The following is a 22,508-nucleotide window of genomic DNA, read 5'->3' on the forward strand; positions in this document are numbered from 1 at the left end:
CAAATCATTGCCACACACCTGCAGTGTGTCGTACAAGGTAGGCAAGAGATTCCCCGCTAAACATCAGTTGAGTATACTAAGGAATCCCAAACCATTCCTTCCACAGGAAGATTTCAAATTGGCAATACAAGCTCTAGTTTTTCCAAGACTAGACTACAGTAATTCCACGTTCTGTAGGCTCCCCAAACAGAATTTGGCTCCACTGAAGGCTTCCATTAATGCCACAACCAGATTGATTACTGGGACAAAAATAAATGATTACATACCCCTAGCTCTAGAATCTCTAAATTGCCATAGGATGCAAGAATACAGGTAAAAATTGCCTGCATGACTCACAAAACCTCTTCATTACAAGACCCCCATTTATCTAGCTCAAAAACTAGAATGAATTATTGGGGGTTGTAGAGCGTCACAAAGTGCAAGTTTAATGCTCTTGAGACCACAGATTTTCCACAAAAAGAGAATGAGTAACAGAGCCTTCTCAGGCATTGCCCAGAAGATTTTGAACTTTCTTCCTCCGCATGGGTCATGTTCACGCTATGCAAAACATTATAAATAAAAATAAATAAATAAATAAGAGTGCTCTGTCAGCTGAGACCTCCCCCTCAGAATAGCACGTGTGTAGTAGACTGTGGATAGAGACTGGTCTCGCTGCTCCTACCTCTCATTATGGTGATGAATGTGCATGATAGGGTATACAAATGGAGTATATTCTCTGCTGAAACTGTGACTTGGTTGATTGGTTTGGATAGTTATATGTGAGGACATCCTAACCTCTCACTCGGGTGTGCACAGCGACAGACCTCACTGCTGAAACTTCTCTCCCGAGACGGGTCTTTTCCTAATACCACAACCTCAGTTTTCTTTCGTTTTTCAATTTTAGAGAGTTCCTATTCATCCATATAGGGACATGATTCACGCAGTAATTCAGTGCCTCAGTATTAAGGGGGTGATTACGATGGTGGACGGACTCGAGTCCGTCCACCATCATCACGGGAAATGGGACCGCCCAGCCATATGCAAAATACATTGTTAACATTGCGGGGTTCCTGCCACCTGGTGCAGGGAAATGTAGGGGGGCACCCCAAGTATAAAACAAAAGTGCCCCAGCGCAAGGGGGAACCACAACGGGCCCCCAAAGTCAATCCCCGCCAGCCTTTGAATGGCGGAGGAACCTCCATTCAAAGGCTACCTCGAAGCAGCATCCTAATGTGACGGACGGTGCCTGCTAGGCACCACCACTATACTAGGTATGCTGGCCGGGTCAGACAGTCACTCGTAACGATTGCCTGTGTCGGACGTGCTTTCCATTCACCAGCACTCTGCCCACCAGATAAGGATGGATAATGGCCGCACGATGGTGGTGAACCCGCCACCAGCAGACTGCCGGTGGCGGGTTCACCGCTAACATAATCATCCCCCAAGATCTCGAGCGGACATCAGTGAAAAAATAATTAGTGTGCCATTCGCATAGGAAAACAAGGTGTATTTGTACTTTTGCAATCATAACCCCCATCTTTCAATGCGAGGAGGCATCTTGGCTTCTGGATTACCAAATAAAGTCAGTAAAGCCTGATGATCAGTTACCAATGTGAAAAGCTTTCCATACAGTAACCCATGGAAGTATTCACAAGCCCACTCTATTTCTCAAGTTGTGAGTAAGCACATTCTGTCTGGACAAAACTTCTACTGGCTTATTCCACAATATTCCTTTGGGCACTTGGATGTCCACTGTGCTGTGCAAGAATAGTGCTTAACCCAATAGGGCTAGCTCCAACAATAACCTCTGTAGGAAGTTTAGGATTCATGTAGGCCATTTCAGCAGCCCTTCAATGGCATGTTTAATTTTCTTAAAACCTTTCGTGCTTTTTTACGACCACTCAAATGAAACAGTTTTCTTTGGCAACTCTCATAATTGAGCACTTACATAGAAAGATCTCTTATGTTTAGTGAACAGTAATTGGCAATGGCAAGAAACGAACATAGCATAGAGACATCTTGTGTGGGATGAGCATTTGATAGTTCTTTTGCAGGATCAGATGTCATCCCTTCATCTGAAAAGATATGGCCAAATTTAACTTCAACAATGTCAACTTCCTCTTGTGGCACTCACATTTGTCTGCATTTTAATGTGAAATGTGAATTGGTAAGTAAATGACATACTTGTGTGAGAGCTTTATCATGCTTTTTCTGTGTAGCTCTGAAAACCAATATGTTATCGCTTTAATTGGATGCATTTGCAACAAGCCTTATGATACGTCGAATTTTGTCTTTGAAAACTTCTTCAGCATATGAGACACCAAAACTGAGTCTCTTTTAATGAAACAGACCAACGTGTGCAAGTTCCAACAGATAACATTTAAATGAAGGCAAGAGAACCTTTGTGCACTGTTTTACTGAGCTATCATGTCAGCAATATGTGGACATGGATGCCGTTCTCGTTCAATTGGCATGTTTGCCTGGTTAACGTCATCTCATGCGTGTGCAGCTCCTTCATTGTCCTCTTTGGGTACTACCACTATGGGAGAAACCCATGGCGTCGGACCAGTAGCATGCTCGATAATGTCATGCTTAAGTAACAATTCAAATTCATGTTCAACAGCTTCTTGTAAGTGGAAAGTAATTTGTCTTAGTTTCTCAGCAACAGGACGGAAATCTTCATTAATATGCAATTTCAAATTCATAGTCTTAAGTTGTCCTAACCCATGAAACAATGAAGGGAATTGACTTACTATTTTGTGATGAACATTCATTATTGTAATTCACGGAAATCAGTCTCATATCAGCAGCTGCGCTGAAGCTGAGTAGACAGGCACTTGCCGCTGTGCCTTGAAGGACATTAGCACCAGTGAAAAGATGGTCTGCTGTAGTATTGCAGCTGAACGTATTTACCCTCAGTTTGCCATTCAGGCCTGTAATGGGAGAACAAAATCGATAAAGAAGGGAAAGGTTCATATAATCGCTTGTATTGCTCCAGCCTGATAGATTATATTCTCTTGGATATTAGGCTATGGTCATCTTTAGATGATATGGTGGTAAACCTGAGGGAGGATAGTGACCACAACGCTTTGAGCCTCACACTGGCAGTGGTGGGTGATTCCCTTCCTATAGGCCCTAATGCAATCTTAGCTCAGAGATTGGTTCCAGGCAGCAATCATCTTAGGCTCAAGTGAAGATTGGTGGTGGAGTCAGAGGAAACCATTGAGAGGGTGTTACATGCTACAATAGCAGGGCTGGAAGCAGAGGCAGGTGAGACAGTGCCTAGTATGTACCGGGACTCCAGAGAGACTGTTAGTGCAACATATAATTTAATGTTTGGGTCCCTCTGGACTCTACTCACAAAAGATTCTTGAGGTGTTAAAATTAGGAATAAGGAGGCCTCCTGGTATACCAAGCCCTGTAGGGAAGCTAAGTGAGCCCTGTTGGAATCTATAAGGTTAGGTCACAGACTTGAAGTAGAGGCAGCTAGAAAGTTTTATAAAGACACCATCACCAAAGCTAAATGAGAGTAGGCATGCAGTAGATGGCCTCAATGCTGAATGCTGCCAAAAGTAGAGATTACCTCACTTTTTGGCACGTGGCAGCAGATGGCGATCTAGGAATTCATCCTGCACTTGGGAATAACATACCAGCCAATGTTTGGGTTAAACACTTCACTGAGCTGTATGCAGGGGATAACACTCAAACAATGCCCAACCAGTACTCTAGAGATGAGGGCCAAGACCTAGTTGTAGATGTGGTTTTATGCCAAACAGTAGCTGATGGTGATGAGCATTTGTGGGCCAGTGGCAGCTCCTCTTTATTGGTCATCTTCAATTCTCTTACGGACATAAAATTGCAGCAGGTGCATCTTATAATGGCCCTTGAAATCTTGACATGATTACACCCAACCAATCTCTGGGTTCGGATAAAGTCCCTGGTGACTTGTTCAAGATGTTTAAGGATATTTTGCACCCCTATTTTGTTAAATTGTTTAACGCCTTACAGGCTGGTGCTTCTCTGCCTTTCTCCTGGGCTGGGGCAGAGATAATCCCTATTTTTATTAAAGGTTGTAGATCATCTCTTGTCAACTAAAGGCAAATCAGCCTCATTGATTTTGCCCAAAACTGTAGAGCCAGATTATTAGTGACAGGCTGACCGAATGGATGGTAGAAGCTGATGTTCTGTCTCCATTGCAAGCTGGTTTTAGAGAATGTATAGGAACAATAGCTCAGGTTCTTCGACTCCTAGTGTTATAAGTATGTTTTTACTGAGGGGTGGTCATCTTGTCTAATTTTTGTTGACTTCTGATCAGCCTCTGATTTAGTATCTAGTGAATCTCTATGGGGAATGTTGGCAGAGTTTGGTGTACCTATCTATCTTCTCAATATTATTATCAGGTTACAATGAAACAATTATGCACAAGTTAGTTGCGGTCCACAGGGTGAGTTAACACACCCCGTCCCCATAAATCGGGGCGTACGGCAGGGGTGTGTGCTGACCACAACCCTCTTTCTTCTTTACCTTAATGGTATTGTATCTTATCTAGAAAGCTGTGAGGGTGATGTTTCACTTTTGGCAGGCCATAGAGTACCAGCCCTGCTGTTTGAGGACGATACCCTCTTGCTATCCCGAACACCGATGGGAGTTCAAACGCTTCTGGAAAGTTTTGGGGTCTTCTGCAAACAGAGTGGGCTTGAGATTAATTTGGGTAAAACCAAATATATGTTAGTTAATCCCTGCTTAACATCCCACCAAACTCCAGATTTAATGGGGAATGAGTGTTTGACTATTTCGGGTTGACTCTCCCTGATCGATCTGATTGGCTACCACACATTAAAAAGTTCGAGATTAAACTTGAACAATACTGTGGGGCTATTTAGAGGGCTGATTGTGCATCCTCATATCACCCAATTACTCCAGCTCTTGAGATATATAGGTACCAACAATGGGTGCCTCTTTTTATGGAGCTGAATTATGGAGTATTATTGTTGATGTTGAGTCTTTTGAGCAAGTAGAAAATCGGCTTATGAGCAGCCTTATTAGTTTGCCAGTTTGCACCCCACTGCATTCTTTGCGGCTAGATTATAGGCTAAGGTGTATTAATGATATTGTAGCCTTGAAATCCCTGTTGTATTGGCAGAGAATAAGGACAGTCCCGGAACTAATCACTGTCCACAAGAGTCTAAAGGAGGTTATGGGAATGCCCGGGGCTAGTAAGACCCCCTGGCTAAAGGTAGTCGGGGATTGACTGAGAAAGATTGGGCTGGGTAATCTTTGGTCGACACCAACAGAAGCTGCATCAATTTCAAAATAGGTTCAGCAAAATGTCTTCTGCCAGCAAGTTGATTCATACTCTAAGTTCTGTCAAGGAGGGCTCCATCACTGACTATTTTGTAGAGTGCAAAGCTGAGGATCATTTTGAGCCATTGAACCTTGTTTAATAAATTTTGCCTAGGGGTGCTACAATCACGTGCTTTTATTGCCACATGGAAAAGTGGAAACCTCATGCCTCTTAAAACGTGGAGAGACGGAAAGGGTTAAATATCTTCATTTATTCTGCCCAGTCTACCATGATTACAGGAGGAAGTGGATTCTGGCACTCGATCGCAATCTGGGGGTGAGAGAACTGCGTTCAGAATAGTTAGAAGTGATTTTAGTCAGTGTATTTTCATTGCTGTCGCAAGATATTTAATGTGCACTTGGAGGTTAAGACAGAGAAAGATGCTTACTTGAAGCCTGTTTTTTACATCCTGTTTATCAAAAGAGGGGGACTCTAGGAGCTATTCAAAAGGTCCGGTGACCCGTGCTCCCGAAGTTAAACTTATACCAAAAGGGAGTCACCCTTGCTAAGTAGAGAGAGAAAGAAGGGAAGTAAGAGGTACTCTCGTCGTGCGCTACTCTAATTGTGGGAAATGCAAAAAGAACAGTTGATGGACAGAATGCAGAACAATGTCATACATTCACCCCAGTACAGAGATCTGGGCCTAAATCCATCGTTTTTTGGCTCACCATGCCATTCCAGTTTGAACCCAGCCATATGCAAATCAGTCTTTACCCTGTGCCTCATGGGAACAGTCCAACCCGAACTGCCAAGCCAGGTCCTCCCTGGACTAAAAACAAGCATCCTAGGACCGGTTTCGGGGTTTCACCCCTCTTCAGCCAGGATAGCTTGATTCCAGTGGCATGGAGAGCACGGGACCCACGTCTTGGCATACCCTTCCCACTCAGGGTGACAAATGCAAAAAAAAAAAAACTGGTGTGGCGTGGTGAGCAAAAGAATGATGGATTAAACCCAAATCTTTGTGACGGGGGGTGAATGTTTGAATTGTTCAGCATTCCGTCTATCAATTGTATTTTTTGCATTTGTCGCCCTAAGTGGGAAGGGTATTCCCAGATGTGGGTCCCGTGCTCACTATACCACTGGATTCAAGCTAGCCTGGCTGAAGAAGGGTGATGCCCTGAAACCGGTCCCAGGATGCTTGTTTCAGTCCAGGAAGGACCTGGCTTGGCAGTTCACGCTGGACTGTTCCCACAAGGAACAGGGTCCAGACTGATTTGCATATGGCTGGGTCCAAACTGGAGTGGTGTGGTGAGCAAAAGAATGATGGATTAAACCCAGATCTTTGTGACTGGGGGTGAATGTTTGCATTGTCCAGCATTCCGTCTATCAATTGTTTCTTTTGCATAACTCTAATTGTGGGGGCAGTGTGTCCTCATCTTGTACCCTCATACACCCCGAAGGATGTCATGCTTCATCATTGGGCTTTTGTTCCTCGTTGGGTCGGAGCTGCAATGCCCTATGGGTCCCCCGAAGGGTCTCTTTTTCGGATATCTCTTGATGAAGCCGTATGGGTGCGTGGGTGTAAGTGGCAGTGAAGTCCTAGAAGGTGTATTAAAAAATGGCTGGAGGGAGAGTGATTAATTTTTATTAAGGTGATCCCTCTGTCATTATTAAAACAAAGTGTATGGTTCTGCTTTAAGGGGTAATGTGTCCCTTGGTAGCTGGGTAACTATATGTCCCTAGTGGGTATATGGTCTGGTCAACATACGCACTTTAGTGGTCTCAAGGGGCGATCCAGGGCGCTTCGTCAGGACGAAGTAGAAAGTTGTATCTACAGTGGCCCGAAAATGTTGGTGCCCCGGGATAAACAAAGGGAGTAGAACTTCTGAAATGACAAGAGTCAAGAAACAAAGATACAGTTTGCCAGTAGGGTATCTATATCAATGGACGTTTTGCTAAGATCTGGGTTCTCCATTGAAGGGCCAGGTGCTTGTAATTTGTAGCGTGATCATTACTGCTAACGGTCGCGTTATATATACACGTGAGCTAAAGGTGCTGTGGTCACTCTAAAAATTGTTAAAAGGGAAGTTATAGGTAAGTGACAGAGAGACAGACATATAAGATCAATGATTACTGCTGAGATAATGGTGTCAGGGTTGTTCTCTATATCAGTATTTTTATTTGTAAACATGCCCTGGTCTTATCAAGTAGACGTGAATCGTATAAATAAAATCAAAATTCAAAAGTGAAAAGGGTTTATTATTCAGTAATCTTGTGAACCTTTTAAATCTGAGTAATTAATACCGTCAGGCCCCACCATTGACTGCAAACCTCGAGACGCTGTGTTTATATGCACAAATACATGGATAATATATCTCACCCTTTAGGAGGTAGGGTAAGATCCCATGAGATCAGTGAGGGTCACTTGAGAGCTGTAATGAAAAAGAAAACAGAAAACCACATGTGAAATTTTGGAGGGCTTCCTAAGGCTCTAAGGTATAACTCACAGCTGATTTTACAAATGAAAGCAGGGGATGCAGCCATGTGCAGGATCTGTCCTGGACCGATCTTACATCTTAGTTATTCACGGTTCTCTCGGTGCATCTGGGGTGTGTCACCTGTGTGCCTCTTGCTGTCTCCGCCGGTGGAGAAGCGAAAGCCATGTCTCCTTTTATAGGAGTAACCTGCTTCCGAGTGGGGCGTTAATTGTTTAATCACTGGATTGATTAGCAAGTTTTTGTTGTTACTATGGGTGCCATGCTTAGAGTGATATACTCTATATTAAGCTCTAATTAGGAATATTCTCTGGGTGTTGGATATTTGTGTGCTGATAGTTTTTATGTGTCGCTGGCATGGTGATATTTCTAAAAGAGAGGCGGTGCATGTATTGTGCATAAAGTTATATATATATATTATTTTATTTTAGTGCGGCGCGCATGGGAAATGTCTCGGTCGCCATCTTGGAGTGGGTTCTTTCGATAGATGTTGGCAAGTAAAGTAGCCCTGGTGGACTAATGAATAGCAATAAAATGTTACCACATTTATTGGTGTTATTTGCGGCACATCAGTGTCCTCTTTGTCAGTTTTCACAGTTGGTGCATCATTTTGCGGTGGGTGGTGCACCTTGGATAATTTCATAGTGTTTTTTGAGAGGTGTGCTAACATAGTCATCACTATAGTGTTTATGAATGTTTCACTGGTAAGGTCGATGGCAAGAGTTTGGTTTCTATAGTACCTCAATCCAGGGTATTTCATCGTTAAGACCCTGGGCGTTCGTTTGGAGGCGATGGACCCATCTTTGCTCTTTTTGGAAAAGGATCTTTGTTGTCCAAAGGGGATTGGACTCAATGGCGGCCAAATTGACTTGGTCTGGTGTATGTCCCTTTTCAATGTAGTGCCTGCTCATTTTGGTGGTCTTCCTACCTCTACCTCAACAATAGACCTGTTCCCACTATTTGTGTGAACAAATATCAATGTTCACCATATGTTTTTTTTAAAACAACACATAATTTTGTGTATCAAAGCAGAAGAACCAAATCTTACTTCTGCCACCCTGTGACCAAAATCATTACTTCCAACTGTGGTATGTGCTGTCTACTTATACATAGTCTCCCACCAATGTGCGGGTAAACAAGAAGGAGAAACAAGGTTTGAGAAAAAAGTTAAGAAAAAAGTGAGGAAAAAGTAGGCAGTGCCTCACGGGAGTAACACCAAAGGAGGTTACAGGCTGGTACTCTCCTGTGTCCTCATGTACTTATAATTAGAATCTACCCACTTAAAAAATAATAGGATAGTGAGGAAAAAAGAACCCAAAAATTGTAAAAAAAATGCTCTAAGTGACCCTTTAAGGAAGACCGAGATCTAGCTTAGAAACCCGATGTACCTTAATCTTAAAAACGAGCTAGGCACACTGGCTATATTGATTTATTCCTTGCTGTGTGTCTGCTCAAATAAAAAATGTTGACACACAGCAAGGAATGGTTGTTCTATGCCCGTTTCTTGGCAGACTTTATGATTTTTTGTGGGTAGTTTCTTTTTTCCAGATTTTTGCGAAGTTCTGCTGTCCTGGGTAGTGCTGCAATTTCTGCTCAGCCTGAGAAATTGGCCGAAGGGGAGATTTTGTCTCAAGGCTTTGGTGTGATGGCTGTCGTAAGGCAGTAAGCTGTTGCAATCTGTAGGCTTCCTGTATGTCGTGGTCGACAGTTTTCCATCTTTGAAGAGAATTAGTAAGTCCAGGAATGGTATTTCTTCACTTGAGGTTAATAGGGTGAATTTGAGGAAGGGGTCCTGTTGGTTGATCCAGGAGTGGAATTCTTTACATCAACCCTCTGTCCCCGTCCACAACATAAGTACATTGTCTATGTACCGTTTCCACTCTTTTATTTCCGATTTGAAGGGGTTCATTTCAGGTAGACTATGTTGGACCTAGTTTCAGTTCTACTCCCTTCGTTTATCCCGGGGCACCAACATTTTCGGGCCACTGTAGATACAGATTTCTTACTCGGTCCTGAGGAAGCGCCCTGGATCTCCCCCTGAGACCACTAAAGTGCGAAACATGTTGACCAGAACATATGCCCACTAGGGACATATAGTTACCCAGCTACAAAGGGACATAATACCCCTTAAAACAGCACAATACACTTTGTTTTAAGAATGATCGAGGGATCACCTTAATAAAAATAATCACTCTCCCTCCAGCCATTTTTGAATACACCTTCTAGGACTTCACTGTCACTTACACCCACGCACCCATACAGCTTCATCAAAAGATCTCCAAAAAGAGACCCTTCGGGGGACCCGTAGGGCATTGCAGTGCCGGCCCGTCGAGAAGCAAAAGCTCAGTAATGAAGCATGACATCCTTTGGGGTGTGTGAGGGCATCAAGATGAGGACACACTCCCCCCCACAATTAGAGTAGCACACGACAAGAGTACCTCTTACTTCTCTTCTTTCTCTCTCTCCTTAGGACCGGTGACTCCCTTTTGGTATAAGCCTGTTTTCTTACATAAATGTATTTTAAGGTTTTACCTATATTTGTATATTCGATTCTTGTCTGTTTTTATTCTTTTGACTAATGATCTTTTTGGAATGTTTTCATATATTTTAAACATGCTCTTTTATGGCCTCCGGCCGAAATCAGGATTGTTTTGACTTGAAAGTATTATCTCTCAAGGTAGTGTTTTTTTTAAATTGTAGCTTTGTCTGCCTAATGCGTTATTGTTCCTACTACAAATTTGAAAGAAGACAAGCAAATCACTGCAATCACCCACACTAAATAATCAAGGCAAGGGGCCTATTGACAGACAATGTTTCGCAGTATGTTTTAGTAGCACTGCAATATTACTACTCATTGTCTAAAACATACTATTCACAAACCTACGTGTGGTTATCTATACCTCTTACACTCTGCAAAGATCCCGACAGTGGAGATTTCTGCACACGTACAACTACATTTTAATAGTAACGGTGGGAGTTACGGGGGAGCGGCTACAAAATATGGGCTATCTACTGCTAAATGAGAGGGATTTAGAAAAGATTAAATAGGGTTTAAGGGAGGGTTAGGTAGAAAGGGACATGCATCCACCCGCAAAAGAGTAAGCCCATTTGTATTCACAAACTGTACTTATTTAGTTACTGCAGCCAAAAAGGACCCACAACAATAGTAAATATACTCAAGCTGCAAACTGTAGTAAGTCCAGCAACACATTAGACCGACCATTTACACTACAACATCATTCCACAGAAAATAATTGACCTAAAATAACACTCCATAGGAAATAATGTTAAATAACAATTAATGTATTTAGGCTTCTGAAAAATATACAAATGTTTTTAAGGTGAAAGCAATTACATATAAATAAAGAAAATATTATTTAAATATAATAATAAATGAAACTTAATTAAAAAAAATATTACATTAAATATGTTATACCTTGTAGTAAGTTTTAATACACAATAAATACATATAAACATTTTATGTTATGTGTTTATTTAAAAAAAATGTTTTTGAAAAACAATTTTTATTTGCATAATATTTCAATTAATGAAATATGTCAAAATTAGGCTTTTAGTGCTTCAGGATTTTTTTATTTTGTTGTACATTTAAAGTAAATATAAATTAATTTACATCAATATTTAATTTGAAAATATTTATACATTTTTTTTCAATTTATTAACCTTTTACAAATGTTCCTATATTTTACCATTGGGAGTACTCTGTCTTTATTACAGATGTCTCTGCCAAATATGTAGAATGTGAAATACAGTTCTGAAAGTGCAGTAGCTGTTCTGTTGTTTTTGATGTTTTTTGCAGTCTGTGCACTGTGAACTGAAGGGGCGGAGACATGTAAGACTACACTTCTTAGTAACAGTACACTTGGAAATGGTGAGGAGCCAAAAGTACTAAAATTAATAAAAAGCATAACAGTAAATTTACAAGTGTAGATTTACGTTCATGGAAATTGATCTATGGCGATAGTCCACTCAGAGGGCAAACACTAAGGTAAGAAAATTTGCCAGATGAAGCTCAAAACAGAATGCAATTTGTGTAGTTTTAACTTGGGATTTTAAGAACAAAATTCAATGTTTATGATGAATAAAACCACAGAAAGAAACCATCCAACAAGGCAAACAATACTGATAGGAAAGATACATTTAAATAAAGAAAATATTATTTAAATATAATAATAAATGAAACTTAATTAAAAAAAATATTACATTAAATATGTAATACCTTGTAGTAAGTTTTAATACACAATAAATACATATAAACATTTTATGTTATGTGTTTATTTAAAAAAAATGTTTTTGAAAAACAATTTTTATTTGCATAATATTTCAATTAATGAAATATGTCAAAATTAGGCTTTTAGTGCTTCAGGATTTTTTTATTTTGTTGTACATTTAAAGTAAATATAAATTAATTTACATCAATATTTAATTTGAAAATATTTATACATTTTTTTTCAATTTATTAACCTTTTACAAATGTTCCTATATTTTACCATTGGGAGTACTCTGTCTTTATTACAGATGTCTCTGCCAAATATGTAGAATGTGAAATACAGTTCTGAAAGTGCAGTAGCTGTTCTGTTGTTTTTGATGTTTTTTGCAGTCTGTGCACTGTGAACTGAAGGGGCGGAGACATGTAAGACTACACTTCTTAGTAACAGTACACTTGGAAATGGTGAGGAGCCAAAAGTACTAAAATTAATAAAAAGCATAACAGTAAATTTACAAGTGTAGATTTACGTTCATGGAAATTGATCTATGGCGATAGTCCACTCAGAGGGCAAACACTAAGGTAAGAAAATTTGCCAGATGAAGCTCAAAACAGAAAGCAATTTGTGTAGTTTTAACTTGGGATTTTAAGAACAAAATTCAATGTTTATGATGAATAAAACCACAGAAAGAAAGCATCCAACAAGGCAAACAATACTGATAGGAAAGATACATTTACTATGGTATGATCTATAACATGCATCCCTTCTTAGAATCAAAACATGACAGATGTTGTAAGCATGCACGTCACCAAACAACTTCCACTTCTTAGTATGCAGTGATTACAAGGAAAGATAACAATAATGGCATCATCCTGTGAACAAAATCCCATTATTCTTTTCTAAAGCTCAGAAGGGTCATGAGAAAATAATTTGAATGATAATAATGAGGAGCCCAAGTTCATCTGCTAATCGATAATGTCTAGAGGTTTCTTGGCTGCTTAAGTGGTGCTAGTCAAGCTCAAGAGGTCTGTTTGAAAATTCAGTACATCATAAAGTGGTGGGAAAGAGCTAACCGGATTAAAAAAGTCAGACAATGACTCACGAAGAAGGGTTGTGAAAGCAGGTTTCAGTGGTAAAACTAGAGCCTACACAGGCAAACTAAGTCAAATGCAAAAATGGGCCCCTTTGCTGGCCATGCTGTTGTCTTCTTTCCAGTCTCTTTATCACAATCATCTCTGTACCCTTTTAACCACGTATTGCCCCACAACAGTGCGGGAACATTTGTAAATTATGTTTCCATCTTCCAACATTTATGATTATGCTACAAAATTAACATTTGTTAAAAGTGAGGGAATGGGCAAATGGCTGAATGATCTGGAATTATAGTTTAGATTTTTTGACCTCTTTCTTTGAACTTACTTTGACTTGGGTGAGGTGTCACGTTGTAGGATTAACTAGCCAATGGGTAGGGGTGACTCTTGGACACTCACTCATCAATGAGGAAAAAGTTCCCAAGGGAAAACATTCCCACTTTTCCTGCATGTCCCATTTGCCTTCTTGCAAACTATTACTCATTACATTATTCTGAGGGGAATCCAAGATGACATCAGGTTTCTGCCCTTGGACGCTGCTACCTTCCCAGCTAGAGGTGTGTTTAAGGAAGTAAACAGTCCCTTTTTCAACAGTCATACCAAATGGGTTCTGGGACCAGGTCTCTCTCCTACTAGGCTGGTGCCACGCTGTCTACAGAGAGCCTGGAAAGCAAAAGGCTTCTCTTTCCCAGGACTCCCTTCACACCTAACTGTGAATGGGCAGGCTTCACCCTAGTTCTGTTTAAGATAATAAAGTCCATGAAGCCTCTCCAACTGCACTTCCTGAGCTACATGTATCACAGACCTCACACCCAGGCCTTACTGCTAAAAGGCCTAAGCCATTGGCTCTACTCTGGGAGCAGTTTTCATACCTCATTAAGGGGAAACACTGGCAGAGCCAACTGCTAGCTGCAGTATGCAGGGTACCCTTAATGGATGACAGTATGGAGTCTGGAGTAGGGCATTACCATCATCCAGATGCAAGAGTGCAAGGGCTTGAACAGCAGTTCTGAGGTTGCTTGCTGAAAGAAATGGGTTTGCTTTAATTAGAAGAGAGCACTAGTACAAGGCCATCTTTGTGGTTTTGGCAATGTGTTCCTAGAGGGTGAGTTTGGTCTCCAGGGTGAATTCAAATGACTTGACATTCAGTGAAAGTTGGAGTTTAAAGCCATCAAGGTTCACGCAGCTGAGGCAGGTTTGCACAACATATTGATTATTGTTCTATGTAATTAACAGGAATTATGTCTTTGTTGGGTTGAGCATCAGGTAGGTGCTGGACATCCAGGTCTGAATTATTTGCAAGTAGTGTTTGAGTCATTGGATATCTTAAGCAGAGAAGAATGTCACGTCGATTTCTGTATCATCAGTATATTGGAACTGGATGTACATGTTTCAATTTTCTAAAAGTCACTTTTAGGAAATATTTATTAGAAGTCCGACTTCACCACAGACTTTTAAATATTATAAATAGTGTTTGAATTATTCTGATAGCTTTCCCTAAAGTAGAGTTAGCAAAATTAAGATTTTATTTTGAACTTTGTTTTTTCTCATAGGACAGATACAACCATAGTGAAAAGAACTTTTGATGATAAACCTGCCAAATGGGACTTTGCATGATCTGGAGGCAAATGGGCCACCAAAGAATATCCCTGCTGTACTTTATTGTATGTGCGATAATGTGAGCCATAGTCTGTTAGCAAAAACCAGGATTTTAATTTTTTTTAAAAGAATGCATGGCATGATATGCACACTGTATTTTTCCAAAAGTCGGAACAAAAATGAATAAGATGTATTAAACCAAAAAGGAGCATGGAAATATGTAAAATTGATAGTGCAGACAAATGTGCATTTTAAAGTGGATAAACTGAGTAATGGGGTAAAAAGACAAGAGTGGTAGGACGGACTTCGTTTATTTGCATTTATCACTCAAATTTACTACAATAAGGTCAATGTATGAAATTCAACCTTAATGGAAGCAGATTCCCTTTTTCAGCACAAATAGACATTAGCAAAAGTATAATGTATGAAGTGCATTCACAGTGCTACTGCACACAAGCATGATGTGGACTGTCCCAGTATGGACATGGTTCTCTACAGCTTCAATTATTTTTTTATATTGTACTTCCAGGCAAAATGGCATCGGGTACAACTTATTTCTTTCCCGCATCGGTGTGTCCCTGGCTCCATTGATCCTGTTGTTGGATGAAGTATGGAAGGTTCTGCCACAAGTGATCTACTGCTCGGTAGCCATTGTTTGTGGCTTGGTCGCTTTTTTACTTCCTGAGACTCTCAACGTGGGGCTGCCGGATACAATAAAGGATATTGAACAGACACGGTAAGCTATGTCTGGATACAGATCAGTAGGGTAACCTTCGTCATCAAATGATATCAAATAAGATTTGTAAAGCATTGCTTATCACCACTGAGGGTATCAAGGTGTGGGGGGATGCTGAGATGAGTTAGTCAAAGAACTAGGTCTTCAGGTCCATCTTGAACTCCTGCAGGGTAGGCACGTACGGAGGTGGAGGAGGAGGCTGTTCCAGGACTTGGTCCCTAGGTGTGAGAAGGCGCAGTCAGCCCCCTCTTCTGTGAGTGAGGGGGTGTGGGCCAAGAAGAGGGATGAGGAACGAAGTTTGCGGGTTGGTTGGTAGAAGTTCGCCTAATGGTTGAGGTAGGCGGGACCCTTTTTGTGAAGGGATTTGTATTTGTGGGTGAGCAGTTTGAACTGGCATCATTTGCTTACGGGGAGCCAGTGTGGGGCTTTGAGGTGGGAGGAGATGTGGGTTCACCTCTACAGAAAGGATATAGACCTATTAACCATCATAATAATCAACCCTTGATTTCTGCTCACCTTGAATACCCATCCACTTTTCTTCTTTCTGATTTCTTTCATCAGACTCGTGTTTGCTGTATAACCTGATGATCTAATACAAAGGATTGTTCATCTATTTATTATTTTTTCTTCTAGTAATTAGTACTTTTTTTCTTCACCTTTATTATAAACTATATTGCTTTCTCTTCACTCATGACTGTTTGAGGGCATGTCATATCAAAGGGGTAATGTTCAATCAACTAGCAGTCAATAATGCTCCAAGGGAACTTTTCTCACATATTCCAGATCCCTAATTTTATAAATAGGTTGTAGTTTACAGCAAGAGGATGCACAAGTGTTAGGAGAGAGCAAAGGGGGCATACTTGTAACGTGTGGCAGGTATGTACCATGCCCCATTACTTCACTGTGGACCTATATAGACCCCTGCTCCTCCAAAACAAGAATGTTTTTGGTTCACACTGTGTGAGTGTGTTGAATTTGTCAGCATGCAATGCTGACACACATTATAATGTACATTGGGTATTTCCTTCATTCAGATTAAATTTAAAAGGAACATGTGTTTGGCCAGGTAGGATCCCAACTCTTCTTTGCAGAAGTAGTTTTATCACTACAAAAAGTGAAGAACCCCCCCCCCACAGTTATGACACTGTATGTTAGCTGATGATTTCAACGGGTTACTAGATACAGACTTGTCAAATAGCCAATGACTGTTCCATGGTAATGAATTAAATGCTGAAAAATCACAACTTTTCTTGCAGATTTTTAGTATAACCTATACAGCATATTTGTATCTTCACCAGGTCGGAAACCATATGTGCCACTGGGGATCCCAAAGAAAATGTTCGTTCACACAAGTTCTAACAGCGCTGATGGTGCTCTGCAGAATTGTGGTTGTGGCTGAGATGGACACCAAGGACTCATACAGATTTCAGGACAGAATACTCTAAGGAGCACAGATTGCAAACTATCCAACCACTATGGGATGTAATATTTTAGTAAACCTCTGGGTGACGCCTTCTACTGAGGTGCTTTATTGATTTTTAGTTATTGTCCATAAAGATTTTGTGAAGCATCATTCTCCACTTCACTGCCTCTAACAGAGACTAAATTACATTCTTGAAGGACTTGTTTGCCTTTGGATAGAACTTTATTTAGGTGGTTGAGTGGACACCTATAATCTTTCTCCTGTTACTAAGCTGCAAACTACGGCCCTCAGCACTGGTTCAAAAAGTCTGGGCTGGCCAGGCACCAAAGATGGTGATTTCATGTCACAGGAATGCTGCATTTCAACAGGCCCCAGTCAAACTGTTGCCAGAGACTTTAAGATTGGTGGACTTTAGAGCAGAAAATTCTGTGTTGCTGTGCTCCTTATTTCTTCATTCTGGACAACTTATTTGTATTTCATGCACTGGGAAACTCATTTGACAAGACCCCTTAGACATGGCTCACCTTTTGAGTGTCCTCCCACACTAAGGGCTATGGTCTAGGCAAAGAATACAATGCAGATAAAAGTGCTCTGTCTGGTTTCTTATATGATAAAACTGCTGTTTGCTTGTGATAACATTTGTTACATCCTGTATTCCTGGAACTCCTCTCTCCCCCCACCAAAGTGCTTTTGCATTTGCGAGTAGACATGAGGAGATGGGTACCCTTTGAAGGGATGCTGATTTGTTCTTAGGGGACAGTTCTTAGCCTCTCAGATACCTATCCTCTCTATCTTTCCCTTCCTCTATGTCAGATGCTGTCTTTTCTCCTCTCCTCATTGGGAAAGTCATTGTAGCTCAGTTGTTGTTAGATCTGGGTTAGATCGACAAAGTTACAATGGGTTAGAAATGTAACCGTTGATTAAAAATAGTAGTCAAAGCTAGTTTCATTAGGTCAGCTTGATGGCACTTGCATTTGTGAAACTTCAGCTGCCCCTTCCTCTGTGCTAAGATGGATAGGGTAGGTTAAGGAGAGTATTGCAGCTTTTTTACAAATAAACCAAGGATGTGCACTGTGCCCATCCAGCACATCCTGTGCCCATCTCATGCCAAGAGAAATGGGCACAGCAGCAGCCTCGCATATGATGAGGACCACTTGCAGTCAGTATTATGGAAGGGCTCCCGTGTCCATGGCTTCTGAGACATCCGCAGCCCTGTTCATTCTATTGACGCCTCATCATCTGGGGATTGTCTTTCTGATTATCACCAAGTACCACATCTCTTCCATATGAGTTTACCTAACAGGTCGTGAATCTGGCTGCTCCTGAACAGAGGAGGTCTTGGACCAGGAACAGAATTCCATGTTGCTATCCTGCTAGAATGTAGGAAAGTAATTTTTGGGATTTTGTAAAACCTGTTATTGCTGCAGATACATGAAGCAGGCCGTGTTCCCAGAAGTGAAGCACCATCTGAACTCAGTGACCAGGACATCGAGGCTCAGATGATGAGTGCCTCTCATGAAGACCTGCTGCCCCAGTGACAGAGAAGAGTACAGCTGCGTAGAGTGGTGCAGAATAGATTGCAGTGGCTTAGAGTGCAGTGGCACATAGTAGATTGTTTTGAGTAGAGTGAAGTGATAGAGTAGGGTGGTTCAGAGTGGAATGGCGCAGGGTAGAGTGCAGATGCATGAAGTAGAGTGGTATAGTGGAGAGCGATGTAGAGTGTAGTGGTGTGGAGTGCAGTGCTTGCGGCAGATACAAAGAAGTAGACCAATTCCAGGGAAGTGCAAGGACCAGCCGAACTCAGGGCCTGATTTATGAGGCTCGTTGCACCGCAGGAACGCCTGCTCCATATTTACGTTTTTTCGCTTAATGCTGCCTCATAAATATTGTTCCCTTTAAAACAGTTTTCTGCGTTAAAGGAACATGCAATGGGTGTTGCTGTAGGCATTACCAAGAAGTCGTAAATCTGAGGCAGAGCCAACAATGTATGCCTCCCAGGGGAGGCATAAATGAGGCAAAATGAGGAGAAGTGTCTTTATTTCTCCTTGTTTTTCCTTTTTCTATGTGTGCTGCATTCTGCAGCACACATAGAAAGAGGAAAAAGCAGGTACCCTTGCACCATGGTGTAAATGTGTCTGCATTGGCGCACGCCAGCCCATTGTTTTCCGGCTCAGGGGAAAAGGACAGGAATGCGCCGTATCTGATGAATACGGTGCATTTCTGCCCTTTTCTTTTGCCATAGGGAGGCAGGAAGGCCTGCGGCACTGCCCTACGGCAAAAATACATAAATGAGGCCCCTAGTGTCTAGAACTTCGTGTGACCAGGTCTTCGAGGCTCAGATGGGGAGTGCCTCTCACGAAGACACTTCTGCCCCAATGACAGAAGCCCACGCTCAGCAGCTCCTTCTCTTGATCGACTGGAAAGTCATGGGAGCTCCCTTCCACACCACTTCAAGTGATTGAGACCCCCGTAAAAGAGACTACTTTTGAGTTGTTATACATGCTGGGGCCTGAAATTGTAAGAAGTGTGCACAAAGTATCAGGGGAGAACCATTGCTTTTAATCCAGACTGCCTGAGATGGTCTCTCCCCTGAGAGCACAAAATAAGATTTAAATGTTCCCTCCTTCCCTGTGAGCATCCCCTAATGTCCTCACTCAGAACCTTCTGAGACATGATTCCATCACTGCTGTCAACCACAGAATACTGAATCCATTTCCCAGTCCCTAGCACCTTCAGACTGCAGGTGCCTGACAATGTGAAGAATTCAGCTTCAGGCAGCTTCAGCCAATAGGGTATCCAGGCACTAGTGATGTGCCTAGGTCACTGCCACCACAGTGCACTATCATGAGGTCTGATGCTCACAATCCAAAATGCTCTCAACCACTGGTAACATTTGATGCCACTTCGTACCTCTGTGGTCAATCCCAGTGATGTTCAAGTTTGGAAATACAATATCTCTGTCAACACCACAATTAATGTCATATTCTTTCACCCAGTAGATGGAACTATGTACTATCATAGCCACAGACCCCTGAGATTGCCCTTTATGGTGTCGAGGTGAGGCTAGTGTAATCTCTTTGTCTTATGCTCAGTAGAGGTGATTTGATTTAAAAGTAGAGAATTTGGTATATTCCTTTGTTGGCCATAGTGGTGCTGTCTGCCTACTGGGATGCATGTGTGAGCAAGTTATGGTTAGGTGCTGCACAGATTGGGTCCACAGAAAAACTCTGGTTCAAATAATTGGATTTTTGTCATTTTGTTGTCAAAAAATCTATTAAAATGTACTCTTATTTTTTTATTTGGTTAAGGATTTTTCTTGTGTTGTGTTTTCACTTTATTACTGCTTGTGTGCTGCATAAATACTTTACACATTGTCTCTAAGTTAAGCTTGACTGTTTCTGGGGCAAGCTACCCGGGGTTAGACACAGGTTAATTTAGTGACTTTTTGAGGTTCACCCTGCAAGGGATTGTGGCTGCTGCTTGTCCAGTACTCACACCCCCGTCAACCAACCACCCAATCTCTCACAGTCACTGTGATGTACATGTACATCAATGGACACTTACACCAATAACTGATTTGAATCTTCTCAATCACACCATGTTAACCTATGGGCATGCATGATTTGGATGGATGAAAATGGAATCAGATGTACAATGCTTGTCTGTCATGACTGGTAAGTCGGTAAACCACCATTTTAGGTGAACCACATGTTGCTTGCTAGAAGGTTCACCACAGCTACCCAAAATGATGGTTTATGTGTATGAAAACAGCAATGTCTAAAACATGTGCCACAGATTGTTTGTTATATACATATAAACAGACAATGCATGTATTTATTAGTATACCTATACAGTAAGCCATTTAAAATAAACCTCTGTTGACAGAATTAATATGTGGCATTGACCTGGGAAACCCGACAGCGCTGCATACCTTTTTTGTTATATGCATATAAGGATGTATGACGTTACAACGCATGCTGTTACAACGCATGCTGTTACAACGAAAGATTTACAACGCGAGTGCATTGACAACGCGGGACATTACAACGCAAGTCTTTACATCGACTTGCACTAGATGGCGTGCTAACATTAAAAAAGTGTAATTTACTATTCCAACTCCAGTCCACGTAACAGTAGGGAAGGTGTTGGGATAGTAAACTACACTATTTTTAATGTTAGCATGCCATCTAGTGCAAGTCGATGTAAAGACTTGCGTTGTAATGTCCTGCGTTGTCAATGCACTCGCGTTGTAACAGTTTCGTTGTAATGGTAGTGCGTTGTAAAAGTTGCGTTGTAAAGGTTGTTGCCCGCATATAAATATGGATTACTTGTGTTTATTGTACATCCACAAAAAAAATTCAGGTATATCTAGTTATATGCACACCATCATTTTGGTCATTTTAGACAAAACTTCCAGTCACCACAGAGTGGGAAGACATCAGCTAAAAGACTTCCTTCCATTTCCAGACCTTGCCACCATGCAAGAAAGGAACATTATCAACATATATAGACTAAACCACCAAGCTATATTGAATTTAGGTACAGAATCAACTTCTGTCTCATCATCAAAATCCCACGACTATTATACACAACAGATAACAACTGCACCACAACTAGAAACATTTCCATTCAATCATTGTGCAAGTAGTGTGCATTCTTAATCTTTACATCACAAACTTTGGTGACTGGTTTCCTGGATCCATCGATGATTCCTTTGCGCTATGCAATAGAAGCATACAACAGCTAATGGCACATCTTGGAAATGGGAGGGCTAGCTTGTTGGTAAGTGGTATATTCAAATACATAACAAGAAATACATACTTTATTAACTAAAATATATAATGTAATAAGAAATCATATATCTTTATTTTTTCTTTAACCCCTTCGATGCTGCGCAGATTCCGCCGCTGTGCTGACGGAATCTTGCGCGGGCGTGGTCATGACGGAATGGTTCCGTCATGAGCACAGCTCAACCGTGGGTCATGACGGAACCATTCCGTCATGAGCACCGAAGGGGTTAAGGCGACTCTTGTTATCCAAACTGACTGTGGTTATTACCACCGCTGAGAAAATCAACAGCGCTAGGGGAAGTCCACTCTTGTGACACTTCTCTCTTACATTTGCCTTTTCTGGGTAATAGTTGTACAAGGGCACCAGCAACTGAATCTCTACCCTAATTATCTCATCTAGCATAACAGTTACATCTGTATATGAAAATCTGGAGTTCCTTTTTCCAGACATGGGGCAGACAAAAATATAATTTTACAAATATCAAGATTATTTGAGGTAGCCAAAAAAAACAATAAAGAAGAAGGACAAGGCCACAAATACATCCAATTTCTTAAAGCTTCCATAAGACAAAGGTCAAAGGTCATGGCATGAAAAGTGGTTTGCTTTATAGTGTGGTCTGCGGTGTGATTACTTTGCAAATTTATCTCAGGTGTGTGAACAACATATTCATCTTGAAGACGCCTGGATACGGCAAGGGAAAACAGGACCACAACATAATCACTCCATTACTATATGCCTGCAAGGCTACTCATCTGAAGTACAGATGACTATCGATGGAGTATTGTCCAATGGCAGACAAATGTATGCTGGGGATGGAGGAGACCTGTTGGTCAGATGGTAAAACGTCCATCAAGGCTGATGGAGTTTCTTCCTCTGCATATATA

The 22,508-nt window shown here is 41.2% G+C and overlaps 1 protein-coding gene across 1 annotated transcript in view; it reads left to right on the forward strand.

Moving 5' to 3' along the window:
• The window catches only part of LOC146813679 (solute carrier family 22 member 7-like), a 316,070-nt gene extending 296,017 nt beyond the window's left edge, over nucleotides 1-20,053 (forward strand). The window contains exons 10-11 of the mRNA XM_085610174.1: nucleotides 15,204-15,410; nucleotides 16,709-20,053. Of these exons, the coding sequence (XP_085466300.1) occupies nucleotides 15,204-15,410; nucleotides 16,709-16,769 (268 nt within the window). The 3' untranslated portion in view covers nucleotides 16,770-20,053. The remainder of the gene's footprint in view (nucleotides 1-15,203; nucleotides 15,411-16,708) is intronic.
• Nucleotides 20,054-22,508: the final 2,455 nt, after the last annotated feature.

The sequence above is a fragment of the Triturus cristatus genome, chromosome 6, assembly GCF_964204655.1.
Source record: "Triturus cristatus chromosome 6, aTriCri1.1, whole genome shotgun sequence".
In the NCBI taxonomy this organism is placed as follows: Eukaryota; Metazoa; Chordata; class Amphibia; order Caudata; family Salamandridae; genus Triturus; species Triturus cristatus.